General features: G+C 40.4%; 1 protein-coding gene across 2 annotated transcripts in view; it reads right to left on the bottom strand.

Moving 5' to 3' along the window:
• Positions 1 to 25,238, bottom strand: part of smarcd1 (SWI/SNF related, matrix associated, actin dependent regulator of chromatin, subfamily d, member 1) — a 104,849-nt gene that overhangs the window by 41,698 nt on the left and 37,913 nt on the right. For both annotated transcript variants that reach the window (XM_060911005.1, XM_060911004.1), the window contains exons 2-5: positions 5,046 to 5,221; positions 4,922 to 4,964; positions 4,434 to 4,556; positions 1,617 to 1,739 (exon numbers count right to left, since the gene is read on the bottom strand). In XM_060911005.1, the coding sequence (XP_060766988.1) occupies positions 1,617 to 1,739; positions 4,434 to 4,556; positions 4,922 to 4,964; positions 5,046 to 5,212 (456 nt within the window). In that variant the 5' untranslated portion in view covers positions 5,213 to 5,221. The remainder of the gene's footprint in view (positions 1 to 1,616; positions 1,740 to 4,433; positions 4,557 to 4,921; positions 4,965 to 5,045; positions 5,222 to 25,238) is intronic.

The following is a 25,238-nucleotide window of genomic DNA, read 5'->3' as shown; positions in this document are numbered from 1 at the left end:
CTTAATTGAGAATGACATAACGAAGGAATTGCCCTGTCCATGAAATAGCATTTGAGTCAATTGTCCAATTACTTTTGGTCCCTTTAAAAACAGGGTGGCACATGTTAAGAAGCTGAAACTCCTAAACCCTTCATCCAGTTTTAATGTGGATACCCTCAAATGAAAGCTGAAAGTCTGGACTTTATGCCCATGTCCATTATATAACTATAACTTGAATATGTTTCAGTAAACAGGTAAAAAAAGCAAATTTGTGTCAGTGTCCAAATATATATGGACCTAACTGTAAGTGACAAGTCTGCACCAAGCCATTATTGCATTTGCATGCTGCTTTTGAAGACTGAAAAATTATTTTTAAAAATTATTTTTTTTAAAATATCGCCTCTGTAACTAAACAATACTAAAAGTATCTGCCTCAGGCTCAGTGAATATCGGTGAAAAATAACCTTGACTTTGTCTTTGTTATTATTCACGGATATTCACTTCACCTTCTGTGAATAATTGTTAATTATTGCACCCTCCGGTGTCTAGACAACACAATTACCAGTAGGAAAAACTAAGATGACACAGCCGATTTTTATTTCATTTTTAAAATTTGATTCAAATGGTCATAAATTTCTAATGAGATTTAGAGTCATTACGTGCCCAATTTCAAGACTAAAATCCAAGGCAAAAATGTGACATCCGAGTGCCAATGATTAAGATGCTACGTTTTAACTTTGAGCATAAATTCTTACCAAGTATCATGGACAACATAAGCACCTTTTTCATTAAAATATTAAAACAGTTTGATATGGAAAAGTATACACACAGAAATGTGATTTAAAAATACTCTTAGGACTCTTTTGACCTAATACTTTAAATCAAGCAAGGTGCCAGATTTACAAACCTAAGGATTTTTCAAAAGTTTGAGAATTGTATTGTAGCACCAAGCTTAAAATCATGCAGATACACATCAGGAACTTCAGTTAACAGGAATGACTTTGACTGTGATTTGGTTGCTGGTGCCACATGAGCTGGGTTGAGTATTTCAGAAACTGCTGAGGTCTTGGAATTTTAATGCACAAGCAGCTCTAAAATTTGCACTGAATGGTGCAAAAAACAAACAAACCAAACATTTAGTGAGCTGCTGTTGTGCTCGTAGAAATGTCTTGTTTATGGTAAAGGTCAGAGGAGAATGGCCAGACTGGGTCAAGCTGACAGGAAGGCCAGAGTAACTCGATCACTCTTTACAATGGTGGTGAGCAGAAAAGCATGAGGCAGATTGGATACAGCAGCGAAAGACCACATCAGGTTCTATTCTTCAAGAACATGAATTTGAGGATACACTGGGTACATGCTCACTAATGCTAGACAACTGAAGACTGGAAAAACATTGTCTGGTCTTTCCCCCATTGTCTACGGAGATGGTTTATGTACATGTGTGGTTTCCAAGATACAGCAATTCTCTGGCAAAGCTGATGTCCAACTGTGTATCTGTTATACTGCAGGCCCACACTATTCCATTATGAACAAAATGTCTTTAGAACTAAAATAACCAAAAAGGCAGTATCCCTTCACCAAGGTGCTCGTTATAATCCCAGGATGTCTACAATACGAGAAGATACGTCAATACTTACGTCCTCGAGCAGCCGGCCTTCCACTCGCAGCTCCCATGAAGCTACAGTTCCCTCGCCATCCTCAGCGTCAGGCTTGGCAGGGTTGAAAGTGTTGGAGATAAAAATTCGTAGCTTTCGTTTTTGCTGGGTAAAGAACACAATTCAACCATTTTAATGTCTAAATGATTTCACTTATCCATCCACTAATCTGATTTTCACTCAGAGATGGTGTACACACACACACAGTTTAGCACAAACATGGACTTGTCCCTCAGTAATTTCAGTAGAAAATTCTTTCCAATTTCCCACCTTACTACTCAATTACATAAAGCACTGGATGAGACCCATTTATGTACTTAATTACACCTAATGACTGAATTACACTATTTAGCTCATTTACTGTATTTAAATCAACATTTTAGTTATTACCCCTTAGCCTAAAAAACTGTTAAACTAGGCAGAGGTCAATCATTTATATGTAATGCATCTTATTTAACACTCAATAGTGTTTTTATGAACAGAAGAAATGAATCACTAGCACTGAACTCCACTTAGAACAAGGTCACTTAGGTGTTCAAAAGCAGCACAAAAAGCAACTCTGTAATTCTCCTTACTACACAAACTCTTGAGAAAGTCTGAATGTCTATTGCTCTAGCCCAGCAGTCCCCAACCTTTTACATCAGCTGAACAACTTCACCTCAAGTAATGTTAAGAGAGTCATTTCACTCATTTACCACCTTTTGTTGCTCTAGGCAACTTTGCCTTGCTTGGCGTTATGGCTAAGTTTTCATATTTTGCATCCAAACGTCATCAGGCCCTGGTCACACTACAGCTCGTGATGGGTTTGCGAATACTTGGCATTGAAAAATTGCTAGCATCACCACCAACTGTGTAATTCACGGCGATTGTTCTCCGAGCTTTGCAAGTTGTTTTTTGGTGTGTCTCCATCTCATGATTGGCCAAAAACATCACAAAAAATGTCGATGCATGCATTGACATTTGGTGGTGATGTTTTCATCAGCAAACTAAGCAGTGAATACTCACAGAATACTCACTTCACTTCCTGAAGCTCGGGCAACCTTCGTCGAGCCTTTTGAGATGCATTTGTCTAGAATCCATGTCCCCGATGCTTGCGGGAGCCTCATCAACACAGCGGTTCAATATAGAGACTTAAGTGTATTTACATTTGGGGATCCTTCGGACCGCGATGTGCGTGCGCTTGGGACCTTGTTGTTATGGGAAACACCTGATGCTGATTTGAGTGCAATCAGCACACGCATGCTGTTTTCACAGAGACTTTGCAAGTATTTTGTCAGGTATGCAGCAGTAGATGGATGTAAGTACAGGAAGAGCATTTATTAGGAGGCATGATATTTACAAAAATAAAATGTGAGGCAAGTGATAATGACTTTCGCCCGTAGTCAGCTGGGATAGGCTCCAGCTTGCCTGCGACCCTGTAGAAGGATAAAGCGGCTAGAGATAATGAGATGAGAATGAAGTGATAATGATAATACTTCGCCAAGCCTCTGAAAACAGCACCCTTATATGCGTGTGCTGACTGTGCTCAAATCATCAGGTGTTTTCCACAATGACTGGGTCCCAAGAGCGTGCACAACACACTCAATGAGCACACATGACCACTCGAGCTGTACCAGATTCAAGCGCGTGAAGGCATTATAGTCAAGTGTTCACCGGCTGTGACCACAACTTTTAGCTCACCTGTATATTGCCATGCATCACCACCAAAATGCCTCATTTTCATCGATAACCCAATGCAAAGCATCGCAAGCTGTAGTGTAACCATAGATTTAGAAAGCTGCTTTAAACATAACACATACTTGTGGTTCGGCCTCAGTGTCCATGCACACAAGTCCAATATTAAAAGAGCTAGCTTACACCATAATTTACAATCATCTCTCACATTCTAAGAATGAACCAAAAGTATTTCAAATCATATTCCATCCAATTTGACTTACAAGGTTACAACAAAAACATTACAGTATTAATGGTGTCAATTTTTTTTTTACTTTAAAAAGCATATATTGGTAAAATTTAGCTTAATATGTTGTTATTGACATTTCCATGTTCAAAATCTCATTAACCCGCTGCAAAGTCACCATAATTTCCTCGCTGGGGAACCCTGCTCTAGCCAAGCAGACTTACTTTCTTCCCAATGCCAATACAAATATATATATAACACATCATATAGGATGTTTAACAATTTTTTATATATCATTTCACAATCTAATAACTTGGCCAATTCTCGTTCAATTGACCTCAAATTTTAACAGCATGTGTGGAAACAGGTCAAAGTTTTATGGGTAATGTTTGTTTTCATCTTTTTAGGTATAGAAATGCCATTCACTGGAAAAGGTGTTGTGTGTTACAGTACACTCAAAAACAATCCAACAAGACTGTATAGCGTGCATTTATGAGAGAATTCTCTAAAAATGCACTATTACCAGAAAAGACTGTTACCAAAGACATGCTGCAGCATGTTTGGCAGGAGCTGGACTACCGACTTGACGCGTGCCGTGTCTCAGGCAGCGAGCATATTGAAAATTTGTGAAATCATTCATGGAATCCACATACCTTTGAATTTCTCATTCAGATTTTGAGGAATAAATGTTATATTGCTCAACATTAAGCCTGTTTGGTTTCATCTGCCTAGACTATGTAGTTTCTTGGATATTTACATCTCCAATATCAAACCTTTTGAAAACACCCTGTATATCGGAAGTTTGTTCATTGTGACATTCTCTCATACATTTCTACTTCACATTCTACTATTAAATTCCAAGTTCTGTTTTTAACTGAAGACAAGTAATGATGTTTAACCTTGATGGGTCTCTTCAGTGCCTCCTGAATATCGAGTCTCTTGCGCATGATGGTTTGATCCAGCTTCCTCTCAAAGGCCAGCAGGTCCATGTAAGCCTGAGACTCTGGGACTAGTTCTCTGATCTGCAGGGAAACAGGAAAATCAGACTGACCCAAAGTTACAGGATTGTGTTGTATTTGACTTGAAGAGATTTAAAAAAAAAATTAAAAAATGTTGTACAAGATCAGGACTGAATAAACATCTCTTCATAGACAGGCAGATGCATCATGCGCTTGTCTCTTTAGTGGGCTATTATTTAGAAACATCAAACAAGTCAATAATGTAGGACACTGTGCCCGTCAGACCATTCTAAAAGAGGCATGGCCTATTTGCACACCATGTAAACGGTTCAGTACTTCAATGCAATAGCAGCTGTTTTTTATTTATTTATTTTTTAAAAAAAAAGAACCAGTTCACCTTTACTCAATTTGGGAAAAAAGCCACTTACTCTCTGAGGTAGAATTTTGTCAGCCATCTTCTTCTTCTTGGCACTAAAAGAGGAGAAAAAGTTTTTTTGATCTGGACATGGAGTAGTTGTACAGTTACACATTTTCTGATTTTCAAATACTTACTGTTGGTTGCGGTTCTGTTGCTGGACCTGCTGTGGAATCTGAGGTGGTGCAGGTCTCTTACGAGACGGGTCCATGACTGGCATTCCAGGGCGAGGTACTGGACTAGCACCGTAGCCTGGAGGACCCATGGGGGGGCCTTGAGGAGTCATCCGATTTGCTGGGGGCATCCCGGGTCTCTGTGTGTACACAAAGGTAGGGTCACAGTTAGCCAATTCAACAGCAGACAAATCAGTCTTCTCAGGGATCCCAGCAGTAATTGAAAAAAAAAAATAGAGGAATGTAAGAAACTATCAGCAGGGGTCAAGGGGGCTGCAAGCCCCCTGAAGCTGTTGAGATTTTAACATTTAAAAGATGCTATAGAACACATTTTTTACATAGATTTAACATAGAAAAGCAACAGAATTTAACAATAATGTGTATCTATTTGATGCCATATTTCGTAATCAATGACATAAGTGGCAAAAAAATTGTTATTTATAAAAATTAGATGAAAATGTAGCTTTGAAGAATATACTTCTAACCCGGACACTGTTCCGCTATCTCTTATGGACGATATCTTTTTTCCACGACATATTGAATTAAGTTTAACGCATTAAAAACAAAAGCACGAACGGAGTTAAAACACATTTTCTAGCAAATGGGCGCAGCCATATTGTTTTCTCGTTCAGCAGGGCTATTCAATTAGTTTTCCATTTGGGCCACATTTCGAATCCAAGAACTTGAGGTGGGCCACAAATTTTCCGTGGTCACGAACAAGTGGTAATTTTTCAGTTTTCAAGTAGCCTACAAGGTCTATTATATTATATTTCATTTTTAGCCTTCAACTTAACATTGAATATTCAAAATGCACACAACTCTCTTTCCCATCTCCTTTATTTAAAACAAAGAAACAAAAAAATAGAACATTTATCTCAACATTTCTTATTGATATGCTTGTCAGACTACTGATACTAAACAGAACACAGCTTTAGCCCACAGCTGCCGTTGACTTTAGTGAGAGAAGTGACATTTCTTGTTTTTCACAAGATCTGTGATGTTTGGTTCATAAGATGTCAATGCAATCGCGACACGTTGATTGAGAATGCATATGTGGCAGCGGGGGCGTGGTCAAGCGCCGGTCTGTGACAGGAGGGCGGAGTCAGGGAAGGTACACAGCAAAATCCCCAGTGTTGAATTAACACCCAGTGTGTTTATATAGGTCCAATTGGACCCAAATTAACTCTGAAAGTGTTAAACACTGAGGAATTTGCTGTGTAAGTGACAGAATCACTACACCTGTCGTTAATTCATGTGTTTAAGGAGAGAGAGAGCGAGCAGAGGGAGCTCTCTCCACAACTAGACGGCTGATGTGTGTGCGTGTGGCTGAGTGCGTGAGAGAGAGTGCAGATATACGCTGAAAAGCTAAATAAAAGCGAGTTTTGTGAACTGAGTTCTGTCCTGTTGTCCTTCTGTGCTCCACCCACCTACACGAACTGTCACAGTGGTGTGCTCGTCCCGGGTTTCGGCACCACTGTGACAGTTCGTGTAGGTGGGTGGAGCACAGAAGGACGGCAGGACAAAACTCGCTTTCATTTAGCTTTTCAGCGTATATCTGCACTCTCTCATACACACTCAGACACGCGCACACATCAGTCGTCTAGTTGTGGAGAGAGCTCCCTCTGCTCGCTCTCTCTCCCTCCTTAAACACATGAATTAACGACAGGTGCAGTGATTCTGCCACTTACTGTACCTTCCCTGACTCCGCCCTCCTGTCACAGACCGGTGCTTGACCACGCCCCCGCTGCCACAGCATATTTGCTAACTATTTGCATTTTACTGAGTTAACAGTAGCTGGGAAATAATAAAAGTGCAAAATAACTATTATAACATCATCTATTTATTGATATTCGGTAAATTAAAATACATATATTAAGTTTTGGAGACTGGTGAATGGTATTTTACTTTTAAAGGTGAAGCATCACGTCGGCCGCATCTGGGCCGCGGGCCGCCAATTGAATAGGCCTGGCGTACAGTCTCGCGGTATTTACATCAATTTAACTTCCGAGTGTTCCCGAATATCAACGAGAACAAACGAAGCTGACAAAAACATCGCTAAACAAGCAAACCAAATCAGAACATATTCTGCTGGTCATTTTACTTAAACAAACATATTTTTTACGGATATACAAGAGATTTAAAAAAAAAAAAAACACCACTTTGGCTAGAAAAATTGCGGAATTCCGCTAAATAGCGGACGTCTGGGATCCCTGTCTTCTGGTGTTCAAGATACACATCGAATAAAAAAGGAATAGGACCATTGCTGTAGGGCTGCAACGATGGATCAATATAAATCAATTGCACCAATACTTTGATAAGTAAAATGACAAACTTGGATAGCTTAGATGCGTCAAACGTAATCACACCCCAAGTTCAGGCACAAAAGCTAAACTCGATAGTGACAGGAAGCCAATCAGAAGAGATAAAGCCTCAGAAAACTAACCAAATAGGAGACTATAAGTGAAAAGCAAATCAATAGGATACTAGGAAAAGAAATTCAAGACCAATGGCGTTTCAGCTTTTTTTTTATTGGACAAGGCATTTCTTTTGTTCTCTAACTTGGTAGAAAAGTTAGTGAAGGATCGTTATGAGGTTGGTGACCTACAGAACTCATGACCGTTGGCTATTGGATGTTGGGTTTGCGCCACACATGGCATTTCCCATGATGGCTTAAAAAAAAAAGATCAATTTTAGTCTCATTTGACCAGACAATCTTCTTCCATGTGTTTGGGGAGTCTGCCACATACTGTTGGGCAAACTTCAATTGTGTTTTCTTAAGCAATGGCTTTTTCTGGCCACTCTTCCATAAAGCCCCGCTCTGTGGAGTGTACAACTTAGTGGTCCTATGAGCAGATACTCCCATCTCCGCTGTGGATCTTTGCAGCACCTTCAGTGTTATCTTTGGCGTCTTTGTTGCATCTCTGATTAATGCCCTCTTTGCCTGGTCTGAGTGTTTTGGTGGGTGGCCTTCTCTTGGCAGGTTTGTACTGGTGCAAATTCTTTCCATTTTGCTATAATGGATTTAATGTCAAGTTTATTTGTATAGCGCTTTTAACAATAAACATTGTCACAAAGCAGCTTTACAAAATTTGAACGACTTAAAACATGAGCTAATTTTATCCCTAATCTATCCCCAATGAGCAAGCCTGTGGCGACGGTGGCAAGGAAAAACTCCCTCAGACAACATGAGGAAGAAACCTCGAGAGGAACCAGACTCAAAAGGGAACCCATCCTCATTTGGGCAACAACAGACAGCATGACTAATATTAACAGTGTTAACATGAAGTCAGTTTCGTTGATGTTATAAACTCTTCATTGATGGAAACTTGAGTGCAAAACTGTTCTTGACAACTACAGTCCTAAAGTTAGCAAGTCAACTGTAGTCCTCAGCCAGAAAAGCATTACTGTAAGAGTGCTCCCTGGGATATTCTAAGTTTTTTTTTTTTAAATAAACTAACACTGATCTACAGTATACTTCACAACTTTGTCTCTGACCTGTTTAGAGTGCGCCTTGGTTTTCATGTTGCTTGCTTAGTAGTGTTGCAGAGTCAGGGTCCTTCCAGAACAGGTTGATTTATACAGACATCATGTGACACTGATTACACACAGGTGGACTTATGAAGTGAACTGGTTGGACCAGCTTTTATTTAGAGGTTTCAAACAAAAGGGGGTGAATACCTGTGCACACTCCAGATTTCTGTTTTTCATCTTAATTGTGTGTCACAATTTAAAAAAGTGCACCTTTAAAGTGGCAGGTATGTTGTGTAAATCAAATGGTGCTACCCCCCAAAAAAAATCCATTTTAATTTCAGCTTGTAATGCAACAAAACAGGACAAATACCAAGGGGGATGAATACTTTTGCAAGACACTGGACATACATTGCATCACTGAAACAGCCTTAAAATATCACATCATGGTATTTAAATCATATCACCCAGTCCTGATACCAGGGCTAAAAATTAACTTCAGTGCTTGTTGGCCACTCAGGCCAGTATCCCTGAATTCTTAGTGGCCCAGGCCAAAATAAAAATGGACCTTAAATTTCCTCTAGTTGAACGCAAAAAAAAATTTAAACCATTTTTAATAAGTTCAACCCCATGGTGTTTAACTTATGCGCCCAGAAATGGATTAAATCAACAACATTAATTCTTAATTACAACTCCGATTCCAAAAAAAGTTGGGATAAAGTACAAATTGTAAATAAAAACGGAATGCAATGATGTGGAAGTTTCAAAATTCCATATTTTATTCAGAATAGAACATAGATGACATATCAAATGTTTAAACTGAGAAAATGTATCATTTAAAGAGAAAAATTAGGTTATTTTAAATTTCATGACAACAACACATCTCAAAAAAGTTGGGACAAGGCCATGTTTACCACTATGAGACATCCCCTTTTAATTTCAGCTTGTAATGCAACAAAACAGGACAAATACCAAGGGGGATGAATACTTTTGCAAGACACTGGACATACATCGCATCACTGAAACAGCCTTAAAATATCACATCATGGTATTTAAATCATATCGCCCAGTCCTGATACCAGGGCTAAAAATTAACTTCAGTGCTTGGTGGCCAAGCACTGAAGTTACAGACTCTTTACAACAGTCTGTAAACGTCTGGGGACTGAGGAGACAAGTTCAGTGATGTTTTTGGCAGCCATTTTTGATTTAGTTTTAGTCTTAGTCTTTTGGACAAAATGCTTATTAGTTTTAGTCACATTTTAGTCAATTCTATCCTTGATTGTTTTGGTCTAGTTTTAGTCGACGAAAACAAAGGGTTTTAGTCATTAATTTTAGTCGAAAAAATAATTACTTTAAAACATTAAATTAGGCCAATGCAGAGATAGGAAACTGTAATCGAGGTTGACAGGTTGTGCATAACATACTCTCTACATAAACGCTGTCGTGTGCATGCTCTCTACATAAACGCTGCCTAGTGTGCATGCTCTCTACACAGACATCCAGTGTTGCCAGATACTGCTGACGTTTTCCAGCCCAAAATATGTTCAAAACCCACCTAAATGCACTTAAAACCACCCAAAATGTAAAATGTACTTGATGCTATTTCTTGTAAAGTAAAAACATGCAGCTAAAGACCAGTATACTATTTGTAAATCGAACAATGCAAACAACTTCTAAATGGCAACATGAGACTGTCAGTGCTGGAAGTGAAAAATCTGCTGTCTGGTACTAGGCTACGTATGGTTGAATCAGATTATAACTTTGCAATCATCTGCTGTGTTCTGAATCCTACATGCACCAGTAGGTGACACACATGCATATTATTATGTAGGCCATGTTAGGCTACAATGCATATCTAACATCTGCATTGCTGAGTTTATTTATTTTTTATTTATTTATCTTTTTATTTATCCTGTTTTATTAATTTTATAGGCCTAGTTATTCTGCTTAATTTTTTTCGTCTACATCCATGTATTTTCTTCATCTGTTATCCTGATTTTTGTGGATTTGTTAGATTGTATCGTTTTATATACTTCAATTTAAAAAAAAAAAAGTTAGGCTACGATGCATGGCTGAATGTAACATGAGAAGAGAAAATGGAGAATGGATTGCGTCATTCTTAGTGCATTCCCACTCCTTTCTGTACTTTTTTTTTTTTGTATTTTGCCCACTTTGGCATCTTGACTAGCCGTCATTCACTAACTGCACTCTGTGTCATGTGATGCCCACGATCTCTGATTGGGTCACAGAAGTGTTTAATATGGATTGGATGTAGACTAGTGGACGTAGATAGTACATAGAATGTGCTGGATCAAAGTCCTTCTAAGGCTATATAAGTGTCTCTGGCTGCATTCTCACACAGAACGTTGGTGCGAAATATTTATAAACATCTGATAAAAACCCGCCGAACTAACGTCAAACCCGCCCAATTTTTGTCAACCAGCCCAAGCCATTTTTTGCCCGCAAAATAGAATTCAAAACCGCCCAATCTGGCAACACTGCAGACATCCCAACCTGCAGAAACTCATTTCAGGGAGGTGTCGTGACGCATGACTTTTTCCCCATCGTGTGTGTGTGTGTGTGTGTGAGAGAGAGAGACACGACACCTCCCTGAAATGAGTTTGGATGTCTGTAAACCAATCAGGATGCTCTTTGTCTAGCATGTGCTACATCAGCGGTTCCCAAAGTGTGGTGCGCGCACCCCCGGGGGTGCGCGAGCTGCCACTAGGGGGTGCGCGAGCTGCCACTAGGGGGTGCGCAAGATAAAAAAATGTAATGGCGATTTTTAACTCTTCTACGCCGTAACGGTTCTGCAGTAGTTTGTGGCTTCATTCATTCCTTCGCGATGCTCAACTGGTTGAAATCGGCAAAACTAAATGTGCCACCACAAATCAGGGATGAAGGAGGAGAAACCCCAACAGATAGGGAGGAACCCACCCACCGTCTGTCTGTCTCTCTCTCTCTCGCGTGCTGCAGACTGAGCCGCCAGCGCTGCACTTCACAATCAGATGGATCCTCCTCTTTATCTATTCCTGATATGCTCCTTAATTGTTGTATCTCTTTAAAATGCATATGTTCATAATTATCATTGCTATTTTTACTGTTATTATATGTTAACTTTTTTGCAAATTAAATTCATTCTCAATTCATTTTCATAACTTTAATGACAGGGTTGTGTTGCTAGTGTTTTAAACACGGATGAAAGTCATATATTTTCCCCATATCTGGCTGGTAGACTACATGCCTCGATGTGATCTCCCTTTGTAATGAATTTGCGCATTTACCGTGTTGCAACGTTTTAAAACTGTTACATTTCAATCAAATTCTATCTAATTCAAATACGAGCGCGCATATTATGTTAATGTGATTCGATGTTCTCATTCGAGCACAATGTGCTGCCTTAGAAAGCTTTGGTGTTTTTTTTTTTTCACTTTTGTGGTTTCCTGCAGGTGTGGCAAACGATGTTTCTTATCATTTTAGCACGATTAAAGATGCTGCCTTTATAAGAAAGCATGTGTTTTTTGAAACTGGGGGAACGTCAACCTGGTTGGATATAGAAGGGGGTGCACGGCCAAAAAAGTTTGGGAACCGCTGCGCTACATGAACAGGCACACATGCAGTCTCTCTCGCTCTCCTTCGCGCACTCGGTCATATGCGCAATGCAGACATTAATGTTTTGCGTGCACGCTCTTGCTCACTTGCTCTAGATTCCGGGAGATATTATCCAATTTGCAGGCATCAGGGAGCCACTATCAATATGCGGGAGACTCCCGGAACTTCCGGGAGAATTAGGATGTCTGTCTACATAAACGCTGTCTAGTGTGCATACTCCATTGTTCACAGACTCGTGTTTCTGCCTCCGTTTAACATGTCGCAATGCGCTGATAGAGCACAAACATGTCATAATGAACATATAACTAGAAGATGATCACGCTGTCCATTAATGTAAATATGATGGCTAAACATGCTGCTAATGTTAGAGTAGCCAGGTGTGCTGCTGCTCATTTAGACATATTAAGGCACAGCAACAGGTCTGAAAAGCTACATTTCCCCCCGTATGTTTCACAGTAACTCAAATATGGGTCAATATATGACAAAGCATTTAGTTGCTGTCCCACCAATAATCCCTGCAGGACAAGTTTTACTCATGACATGTTAATTGAATTTAAGTTAGCTTAACCAAGCCAACTTTAGCATGAAGCTAGTGGTCCCATTCATTTTCGCCAGGTCACGGTGTTTTGGAAAACGTCATAGGAAATTCATCACATACCGATTGTTGAGTGACATTAACCAAAGCTAGCAAACGTATACATGATCTGTTAAGGACTTCTTGTAACTTTAACTTACCACCGCAGAAATAGCAGCATGGTGAGCCTTTAGATGGCTCTTGAGGTCGGTCATATTCTTGCCACGTAGTTTATAGCCACAGCGTGTACCTCTGTCTCCCACTACAAGGCATTCTGTTTTATTTTCTGCTGGATTATTTGTAAAGTCTGTCCATAAATCACCATGTCTTTTCCGCTCACCAAGCCCTTGTGCTGGCCTTGCCGCCGCCATGGTCCATGAACTGTGCCCGGACATGCCTGGTGGTGGGCGTGACCAAACAAGGACAGGATGCAGTGCATTGCTGATATTTTCAGCATTTGGCAGACAGGTTGCACGTGCCGTTGGAGGAAACGCCATGCATTTTGATAGTCCTATAGCCAACCCACTAACGTTTTCGTCTCGTCTACGAAAACAACAGATACGTCTCGTCATATTTTCGTGATCAAAGAGTGATGTTTAGCTCGTCACTGTCTCGTTTTAGTCATGAAAAAAGGTGCATTAACGAAATCAGTGCCATCGTCATCAAAAACAACACTGGACAATTGCTCAAGTTTAGGGATAGGAATGTTAACCCATTCTTGTCTAATGTAGGATTCTAGTTGCTCAACTGTCTTGGGTCTTTTTTGTCGTATCTTCCGTTTTATGATGCGCCAAATGTTTTCTATGGGTGAAAGATCAGGACTGCAGGCTGGCCAGTTCAGTACTCGGACCCTTCTTCTACGCAGCCATGATGCTGTAATTGATGCAGTATGTGGTTTGGCATTGTCATGCTGGAAAATGCAAGGTCTTCCCTGAAAGAGACGTCGTCTGGATGGGAGCATATGTTGCTCTAGAACCTGGATATACCTTTCAGCATTGATGGTGTCTTTCCAGATGTGTAAGCTGCCCATGCCACACACACTAATGCAACCCCATACCATCAGAGATGCAGGCTTCTGAACTGAGCGCTGATAACTTGGGTCGTCCATCTCCTCTTTAGTCCGAATGACACGGCGTCCCTGATTTCCATAAAGAACTTCAAATTTTGATTCGTCTGACCACAGAACAGTTTTCCACTTTGCCACAGTCCATTTTAAATGAGCCTTGGCCCAGAGAAGACGTCTGCGCTTCTGGATCATGTTTAGATACGGCTTCTTCTTTGAACTATAGAGTTTTAGCTGGTAACGGCGGATGGCATGGTGAATCGTGTTCACAGATAATGTTCTCTGGAAATATTCCTGAGCCCATTTTGTGATTTCCAATACAGAAGCATGCCTGTATGTGATGCAGTGCCGTCTAAGAGCCCGAAGATCACAGGCACCCAATGTGGTTTTTCCGGCCTTGACCCTTACGCACAGAGATTCTTCCAGATTCTCTGAATCTTTTGATGATATTATGCACTGTAGATGATATGTTCAAACTCTTTGCAATTTTACACTGTCGAACTCCTTTCTGATATTGCTCCACTATTTGTCGGCACAGAATTAGGGGGATTGGTGATCCTCTTCCCAGCTTTACTTCTGAGAGCCACTGCCACTCCAAGATGCTCTTTTTATACCCAGTCATGTTAATGGCCTATTGCCAATTGACCTAATGGAGTTGCAATTTGGTCCTCCAGCTGTTCCTTTTTTTGTACCTTTAACTTTTCCAGCCTCTTATTGCCCCGTCCCAACTTTTTTGAGATGTGTTGCTGTCATGAAATTTCAAATGAGCCAATATTTGGCATGAAATTTCAAAATGTCTCACTTTCAACATTTGATATGTTGTCTATGTTCTATTGTGAATACAATATCAGTTTTTGAGATTTGTAAATTATTGCATTCCGTTATTTACAATTTGTACTTTGTCCCAACTTTTTTGGAATCGGGGTTGTATTTAGATATTGAACATTATTCAAACATTACACTACATTAGTCATTTAGCTGATGTTTTTATTCAAAGTGCTTAACAATAAGTGCATGTAGCCAAGAGAATCCAAGAGCAACCAGTGCTGAAGTACTAGTGTAAACAAATAGTCTACAAATACCATCCAATATCTGGAATGATCAGGGTAGTTAAGTTGAAGGAGCTTGAACAAATACATAGACAAGGAATTATTTAAGTATGGTGTGTTTATTGTTTCCCAAGTTTGACAGCATTTGCATTAAAATTGTTAGCCTATGCTTCTCTCTTAGCTTTTGCTTCTTGAGCCGATACAAGACACATCACGGTACAGTAAGTTGGTAGAGTTCTGTTAGACTAGAGCTAGATGCTTATGGTTAATATAGTTATAATATTTGGCAGACACTTTTGTCCAAAGTTACTTACAACATAGGGCCATCCTTAAAAAAAAATCCGTTTCCTGCCCACCGGGTGAGCAAAACAATTTTCAGTAGGGAGGGAGGGATTTTTTTTTTTTTTAATGGATGGGTAAGAAATCGCAATGCTGTGTTTGCTTTTTCTTTCAGTACTTTTTTATTACAAAAGCAGACACATTTAATAAAATGACAGTTTAATCAACTGAAACTTGTACAAAAACTTTAAGTTAGCATTTTAAATGCTGACTGCAACATTTGCAAAACTTTTACAAAGGTACTTAAAATGTCCGACACACGGACTTTTTGTAGTTCTAAGTCGACCGTTAGGCCTAGTTCGGATGAAATTACACTATTAAAATGATCACTGAATGATTTGTTTTTCTGAATCTTTACTATTTTGTTGTTCGCTAGAATAGCATTTTGTGATTTCACACTTAAGCAAATGCTTGAAAACTCCGGATCTCCTTCCTTCATGGTAGCTGCCATTTTTTTGTGCCGCACGGCGCATGCGCGGAGCTGATTCGACAGGGCTTTCCACAAGCGCCAGCTGCCGGCCATACAGCCGACTACACAATTAAGTCCAGCCGGCTACTTTAATGACTATTATTTTTGTAGCCCACAGGCTATAAATATTAATTTTCGATTTTAATAAAATTAAATGTTTATCTAACGGACTGACAATAATGTCAAACTGAACCGCACTCATTTAAGTTGTGATTCGCGCTGTTTGTACCGATAATAACCACAAATTCCCCGCCGACTTCGTTGATCAAGGGAGAGTAACTCATCCGCGGCCCCTACATGCGGTGTGAGTGTGCGAGCGCGCACTCGGCGGAGGCAGTAGTGTGTCAGGGCTGTCGGAGGCGACATCGGAGGGAACAGAAGCAGAGATAATGCTTATTTTGTCTCCGGTAAACCAGTCTTCTCTCGTTCAATTACGTGCTGGCATCAAAAGACACCGTTGGTTGTAAATGAAACCAAACTGAGTCGTTGGAGTGTATTTGCATACACAAATGGAGAAATGTTCGCTGAGTGTTTGTGTAGCCACCACTGCAGACCGTTGTCGTCGTTAATTCATAGCATGCTCAGTTGCGTGAATGTGTCATGCACCGAAAATAAGAGATTTACAAGCCAGGAACGCCTCATGATGCAATACGCAAGAAAAGAAAGATGATTTACTGCCATTTTACTTTGTATTTGAGTAAAGTGAATAAATAAATGGTCTGTGGAAAATACATTTAATCCTGGGAACATTAAGCACAGGAGTTTACTATTAGTGATGCAGTGCTATGCATTGCAAACTATTGACTCCCATATAGGGAGTCAATAGTTTGCAGTGCAAAGCACAGCAAACTCTTGTTCTTCCGTTTTTCATCTTCCGTACAAATTTCGATTTCGAATAAACCAATAACCGTACATCGCACACAGACAAACAATACATCAAAACATGCGGCTTGATCGGACTCGCTATGCTATTACTTTGTTCAGCATTCTACGATTTTTTTCGCGACATAGTCGCGAAAAAAAAAAAAATCACACAAAATTTCCCCATTTATTTTCTATGGAATTAACTGAAAAAAATCGCACATTTTCAATGTTTTTCAAACATCCGCTGCTCTGCCATGCTTTCACCTAGAGACGATTCAAACTTTAAAATGTAGACAAACTTCTCCTGTGTGGATCTGGCATTCAACTTTTTTGCTGGGTTCTATACTTTTTGATCAGTCACAGATCAAACACCATGAGCAAATCTGGAGAAATTCAGACTTTATAATGGGTGTCTATTGCGTTACACACCAGTGGGGCTCAGGAATTTAGAGTGCAGGCAGCCTGAAAAAAAAGCTCAAACTTTCTCATTTAAACTGTGTTTTCAGCCACAATTTTCACTCTACACACAATTTTCTCAAAAGTTGTAGTCACACTTGTCTTGATTCACACAATGTGTCTACCTGAACGATAGGACTTACGGTTTTTGAATGAGAAGCCTGAAAGTGAGGAGAGGACAGGCGCGCTGCCCCATAGACTCCCATTATAAAAGTGGGAGCGCTTTGTCTGCAAGATCAGAAAAGTCACTTGTTTTTAACTCGCTCTATTGTCCACATTTTTTACACTAGGGACAAAAAAATTACATCAGTGTGTTCATGGGAGCCTTGTAGCACTCAATGTGAAAGAATTTTGTGAATAGCTCCTTTCGTTTCCGTGTAAATCACCGTTGTTCGAGGAGAGGGAACTCTGAGAAAAAGCGCTCTTTGCTTGTCATATTGTGTCTCTTCCCTGCACCTGACCACCGTTACCAAGGCGCCGAGCTCCACTCAGGGAGCAGAGAGGGGAGGGGCTGCTCTCTCTCTCAAACACCCCCCCCGGGCTGGCTACTTATTTGTCATGGCTGGCTAGTATGAGCCTTAGTGGAAAGCCCTGGGAATGCGTAAATGTCAAGTTCGATTTTAGATTTACGAACCCGAAAAAAAATGTTGGAAAACCAGCGTTAAAAAAAAAATTTCACCCGCACAAACGGCACTCACCCGGCCGGTGGACCGGAAACAGAACATTTTTTAATAATGGCCTAGAAACACGACATTATTAGTAAACCAATACAATAATACAAATCACTCTACTCTGATATAGCCTACCTTCCAGAAGATAGCCGCTGCATAACTACAGGATTTCCCTTTTTTTTTGCGTGCTCTGGCTCAGCTCAACCTCAGCGCAAACAAACTCGCCTTCTCTTTTATACATAATTTTGCCAATTGTATTACTGTGTAGATAATTGTACGCCACCGTGCTTTTGTAGTTCCTTAGCTCCTCGCCATCAACACCCTCACAAAGAATAAACTAAACGACGATGTCAGCTTTGTCGTTTATCCATTCCATGAAGGTAGACGGATGGGGCACTTTGATCATATTATGCCCAGAGCACATCAGAAAATTGGACCCATGTAACCATCTTTTAGTCATCCTTGAGCTTAACTATCTTGCAGTTAGCGTTAGCTACAAGCGTCAACACAGTGAATCAGGAGAAAGCTCCCGGCTTCCACTATGACGCAGTAATGAATCATGGGAAAAGTCAGAGATCGGGAAAGTTGCGTGCTGTGTCCGAAATCACACACTCATTCACTACGCACTATCTGGGGAATTCTATTTAAAAGGATTATATAGTGAGCTCATTGGTAAAATAAATAGTTAAAAAAAATAAAACCAAACCTTTGACACTACTCTGCTGCACCGTTATTTACGTCATTACTGTTGCACAATTAAAACGTGCTAGATCAGTTGGCTGGTGGGTTTTCAAAATAAAAATATGCGTGTTGGCCAGTTTAGTTTATTCTTTGTGATCAATACATATACTGAGCGTATTTCCTACATTAATAAATACAAAGTACTTTGTATCTGCTGCATCTTTCAGTTATTTTAATCAAAGCTGAATACTTTCTTCGTTGCCACTGCCCTTTATTAAATAAAATTTGAGGCTTTTGATTAATTCCTTGCTCTGCACTGTAAATTTTATTCTTGTATTTCATCTGTCTTATTCCATTTTAGCTTTTTTTTCCTATTCTCTTACTATTTTAAATTGTACTTTAATGTCCATTTATAAGGTGTTTCTTCCTCCATCTATTCATCCCCAACACATTACATCATTGCCATTTTCATGCCACAGCTTATAAATTTGTGATGTCCGTTGTCATAAGGAAAAACAGAACTACTGCTATACTCAATCTAAAAATACTTAATGGTCCTTATGAAAAACAGCTTTTACAGCTCCGTGAAAATGCGCAACCACAATGCATGATGGTATATATTGCTTGGTTAGTGACCATCAGTTGTACATTACTTTTCACAATGCATTGTGGGATACTAGGAGTCCACGATATAGGGTGTAATAATTCTCACTATACATTCGGACCACACTACAAAATGGCAAATTCACTATATAGTCCACTATGTCGTGAAGCGAGTGATTTCGGACACAGCAGTGGATTTCGTGGAGCGATCTTAAAACTCACGAATGGATTTGAATTTTGCACTTTAAACTTTTATTAGAACTCATGAACTTGGAGTTAATGAAAGGAAAGCAAAGAAAAGAAAAGGTACTCCAAGGAAGGAACATTTTATTTAATTTTTATTGTAATTTTTTTTTTCATATTTCTCAAATCATAGTCACCCTTTGGGCGACCAAACCTCAACTTTTAGTCACCCTGGTCAGTTTTTAGTCGCCACTGGCGACCGTGCAACCGCCAAGTTTAAACCCTGCTGATACCCATCAGTCTAGCAGAATAAGTACTTTGTATAATAGTGTAGCTGTAACCTTGCATGGATGTACATTTTGTAGTGTAGACTGTTGGATTCTGCCTCACATGCATAAAATGATTTGCCACACAAACAAAAATGCAGTATTACTGACATAACCATAACATGTATAGGTGATGGTGAAATGTAGTGGCCACTGCCACACAAAAGGACTCCAAATCAATAACAATAATAATTTTCCTGATACTCACCAAGCCATGAGCCAGGAACTCAAACAAGCGGCTTCGCCTTTCAGACCACATGTTTAACATGGCTTTTCTATATCGTGGACTCCTAGTATCCCACAATGCATCGTGAAAAGTAATGTATAACTGATGGTCACTAACCAAGCAATATATACCATCATGCATTGCGGTTGCGCATTTTCACGGAGCTGTAAAAGCTGTTTTTCATAAGGACCATTAAGTATTTTTAGATTGAGTATAGCAGTAGTTCTGTTTTTCCTTATGACAACGGACATCACAAATTTATAAGCTGTGGCATGAAAATGGCAATGATGTAATGTGTTGGGGATGAATAGATGGAGGAAGAAACACCTTATAAATGGACATTAAAGTACAATTTAAAATAGTAAAATTGTCTGCATACACAAGCGGTAAAGCACCTGCATACTGTCTCTCACACTAGCTGAGAAACCAACTATCCAGCTGCAACACACACACACACACACACACACACACTTCACTCCACCTGATGTGTAGGCCAAGTACTGGTACACAGAACTTAAATCACATTCTACCCGACCTGAACATGCATCTCTCAGAGTACTGCTGTACAATATAACAGCATTCCATCAACTCAAATAGGTTTTGTAACTGCAGTGAAACAAACAAGGCTGTATATTTGGTGTTACATGACAAAACTCATTTTTCCCACAGAGACGGACACTGTTCACAGCACAGTGTGAACTTGATCTTGAAGCTCAAAGCGAGCATGGAGACCATGGACATGCTGAACACATTGACGTACGAGTACACGCACATTCTGTGAAAGTCGTCAAGGCCACAGAGAGAAAAGCACAGAACATGGCTTTAGAGAAAAAAAGTGTCCCTGTGTGATGAAGAGTGACTAATATCCTTTCATACTTTCCTCAACAGTTCATGGAATCGTTCTACTCTGTTCATGGGTCTTTTGCAAACTGACAGCCTGCTAGTTACCAATCAGACTGCAGGAGCACAAAATTATTCAGTTAGTGTCTACAGTGTAGGACGACTGAGGTGCTTGTTTAGACGTGCTTACTAAACATGACTGTACTAAAAGCAGTCAAATGCCAGAAGTTAATCACAAAACCTGTGAGCTTGCGCGTGCGCTCAAAAAAAAAAAAAAAAAAAGCCGGCATTTGCTCAAATCACTGGTACATCAGAAGTTTGAATCCTGACCATCTGTGGCTGGGATCATATTGACCATGCTTTCTGGTTAGGAGAGATGGCTTACACTTTTTGCCAATCGCAGCAGCACTAGCCAATCATGAGCATATGTGAACTCATGTATGCAGAAGAGGGTAAATAGCTCTATCCCCAGTGTGTTTTGCACTGCCCTGTGATGCAGCATGAGCAGCAGTTTGAAAAGATGCAGTTAGCTGGCTATACATATGTCTCAGAGGAAGCATGTATTAACCTTCCCTATGGAGCACTTGCATGTGACGTCACAGCCGATCCAGATTGTGAGACACCATCTTGTCGGTCAAACGCCATATTTCCGCCTTCTACTTCTGGTTCTACTTCTGCCTTTTCTTCTGGAAAACCCTACTATATACAATTCTACTACAACGGCTGCGGCTACAAGCTCTCCCTACCTGTGCACGTTTTTTATGTTTTTTGTGTGTATTTTTGCGTGTTGTTCGTCTGTACCGGACTTCAATATCCACTACAACCGTATGGACTTACTGGACATTGGGTTCCAGCAGAAAATGACGGTTTGTAGCGATTTCCATCGCATGCACAACATTCCGGACGAGAAAAAAAAAAAAAAAAACATTCCGGACGAGATAGCGAGACCAGCGGGGTCTCCGTGGATTGTTATCGGAGGCAAAGCGAAGGAGGCGGCGCCAGGAGCGGAAGCAAAAGCGAGGCTGCAGGCAGAGCCGGCCTGTTGACTAAGCTCAGAAAACAGCCACTCAAACCTCCACTGCTAAGCTTCTCTCTCTCCAACGCCAGATCCATGTAAACAACACGGACGATTTGGAATTACAGCTGGAATTACCTTATTCTATTCTATAATCGGCTGGTCAGTGCTATACTCAATACTTAAGTGACTTACCCATCCAATGAGGATTCTTGTTTACAAGATGCCACATCTGAGTCGCTGACAAATCCTGAATTTCTGTAAAGATAACTGTCCAGAGATTTATAGGCACGCAGTGCTTCATCACTGAACAGCGAGGGAAAGTTAATGAGGTAATTATACACGTCCGGGTATTCCGCTGGCAGTTCAAAATCCGGTCGTGAAAACTCCGTCCGGTAAGCCATAAGGGTCACTAATCTGTAGATCGTTTATTTTAGACATATATCTAGTTATCTGTTCATTAGAAAAATGAGCCGTGTAGTCCGTTGGTTGAAATTGATCCATTCTGTACACGAGTGCAGCAGTATTCAGCGGTGTTTTTGACCGACAAGATGGCGGTTGTGTACTTTCCGGTCACGTGACTGCAAGATCTCTATTTGGTAGCTGTCGCATGACAGGAATTAGCAGGATAAACTAGTGATAGAGGAGAGGGGAAGAAAAAATGGAGCCTAGTTGCATACAGTGGCAAGAAAAAGTAAGTGAACCCTTTGGAATGACCTGCATTTTTGTATACATTTATCTTAAAATATTGTCTTCATCCAAGTTACAATAATGAACAATCTGTCAACTAATAACACAAATTATTGCTTTGTTCTCATCCATACTTTATACAGCAAACAGTCACAGTGTATGTTGGAAAAAGTAAGTGAACCCCAAAGCTAATGACTTCAACAAATGCTAAATTTTGTTGAAGTCAGAAGTTAGCAAACCTGGAGTCCAAATCAATGAAAAAAAAAGTTTGGAGATATGGGTTAGAGATACTTCAACATTCAATTTTGAGTTTGCTTTTCACAAGAAGCATCTGCTGATGGGAACCATGCATCACAAGAGAGATTCAGAAGATCCAAGATCAAAAATTGTTGATTTGCATAAAGCAGGAATGGGTTATAAAGTAATCTCAAAAAGAGTTTAGATATTCATCAGTCCATAGTTAGATAAATGAGATGATTTTGTACTGTGGCTAATCTCTCTAGAAGTGGGTTCCAAGCAAAGATTACGCCAAAGGCTCAACACAAAATCCTCAATAAGGTAAAGAAGAACTCTAGAATAACAAAGATTGGAAGATATCATTGTAACTGTTCATGAGTCTATCATACGCAAAACATCGAACAGGCAGAGTGTCCACGGCAGGACACCATAGATGAAACTGCTACTCTCCAAAAAAGCATTTTTGAGTGTCTGATGTTTTCCAAAAAGCAACATGACACTCCACAACATGACTGGGAAAACATTTTGTGGACTGATGAAACAAAGTTTGAATTACTCAGCAAGAATACATAGCAGTACATATGGCAAAAAAGTGTGCATATGAAAACTTCACCCCAGTGGTGAAGTACAATGGAGCATCATGATTTAGGGTGGCTTTGCTGCCTCAAGGCCTGGAGAGTCATCAGTGATGTGAAAACGAATTCCCAAGTTGATCAAAGTATCCTACAGGATAAAGTCAGGGCGGCTGTCTGCCAGGTGAAGCTCAGTAAAAGTTGGACATGCAGCAGGACAATGACCTTAAACATTGAAGTAAATCCATGACAGAATGGTTTATAAAAAGGAAAATCCACCTTTTGGAGTGGCCCAGTCAGAGCCCAGACCTTAACCCAATAGAGAGCCATTCACACCAGACACGCCAAGATTATGGCTGAGCTGAAGCAATTCTATAAAGAAGGATGGTCCAAAATTCCTCCTGAGCATTGTGCTGGTCTGATCCGAGGTTAACGGAAGCACCTGCTTGAAGTTATTGCTGCCAAAGGAGGCTTGACCAGTTATAAAATTCAAGAGTTCACTTATGGCCCTTTTCCACTACCCTTTTTCAGCTCACTTCAGCTCGCTTCAGCTCACTTCAGCCCGACACGGCTCGCGTTTCGACTACCAAAAACCAGCACGACTCAGCTCGTTTCAGCCCTGCTTAGCCCCTAAAACTCGCACCGTTTTGGAGTGGGGCTGAAGCGAGCCAAGCCGTGCCGAGTGAGGTTGGGGGCGTGAGCAGACACTCCCCTGTGCACTGATTGGTGAGGAGGAGTGTCCTCACATGCCCACACACGCCCCGCGAGCGCGCTGGGATCTGTAAACACCGCAAACCCGGAAGGAGAATAATTACGAATTACGAGAATTTCTGAAGCCTTATGCGCCTCGCCTCATCTATACGCTCTTGCCAGTATCTGTCCGCGTTGTCGGTGACAACAAGCCACAGCACCAAGACCAGCAACACTAACGACTCCATGTCCTCCATGTTTATTGTTTACTCTCCGGGTCGTGAGACTACCGCTTAAAAGATCACTGAATCAGTGACATACAGAGCATCGTGGACGAGTTCGCGGAGCGCAAGGCTCGTCGTATGCCCTTCAAATAATGCGCGCAGTAGGCTATTGATGTTTTATTATGAGCCATGTACAGTATGTCACCTAATGTTTTTTTGTTTCTGAGTTACATGTTCGTTTGAAGGACTTAATGTACAAAATAACATAGTTGCACCCTGTAGTGTTGAAATTGGTAAACACAGTGCATTCAGTGAGGTTTGCACCGCCCTCCTTTTATTTCTGACTCTTCCTGTCACCGTTGCAACCTCTGAGCGCTCATTCGTATGCCCTTCAAATAATGTGCGCAGTAGGCTATTGATGTTTTATTATGAGCCATGTACAGTATCCTAATGTTTTTTGTTTCTGAGTTACATGTTCGTTTGAAGGACTTGATGTACTAAATAACATAGTTGCACCCGGTAGTGTTGAAATTGGTAAACACCGCAGTTGCGGACATTTTGTAGCCTAAAATGATGTTATGATAAGCTTTAATAAAGGGCCCGGTCATTTGCCCCGCCCCCGGCCCGGCTCTGACTTGTTCCGCCACTGTCACTGATGTCACTGTTTGCGCTGCTTAACGACATCATGTGACGTCCACCCACTTTCGCTAACTCCACCCAATGTGTCCACCTACTTCCAGCCAGCACGGTTCAGCGCGGTTGTAGTCGAAATGCAACTCCAACAGCCCCGCTCAGCCCGGCACGGCTCAGCCGCGTTTGTAGTGGAAAAGCGGCATTACTTTTTCCACCAGCACTATGAATATTTAATGGATGTGTTCAATAGAGACATGAAAGATTATAACTGCATTTTAAAACAGATCATGTTTGCTCATTATTGTAACTTAAAGATCAGACCATATTTTAAGAAATGTATTCATAAATGCAGGTAATTCCAAAGGGTTCACTTACTTGCCACTGTATGAGTATAAAAGTTAAAACCATACATCTCGAAAAGTCACTACAGAGCTGAAAATGAGATGGGGAAAAAAATGACATGCTTTATATAAAGCATGTCATGATATATCGTGTGAAGATAAATGATACAAAATTTGGCACTTCAAATCGATGAAATTAAAAAAAAAAAAAAAAGCCACCGTTATCAGGCTGCATAATTTCTTCATTTTTTCTGGCGGTAATTGCATAATTTGGATAGCAGAGGGCACTAGGGCTGGGTAAAAAAAAAAAAAAAAAGGCAATTTAATCGAT

This window comes from Neoarius graeffei, chromosome 26 (genome assembly GCF_027579695.1).
Source record: "Neoarius graeffei isolate fNeoGra1 chromosome 26, fNeoGra1.pri, whole genome shotgun sequence".
Lineage (NCBI taxonomy): Eukaryota > Metazoa > Chordata > Actinopteri > Siluriformes > Ariidae > Neoarius > Neoarius graeffei.
This window is presented reverse-complemented; position numbering and strand designations above follow the sequence as displayed.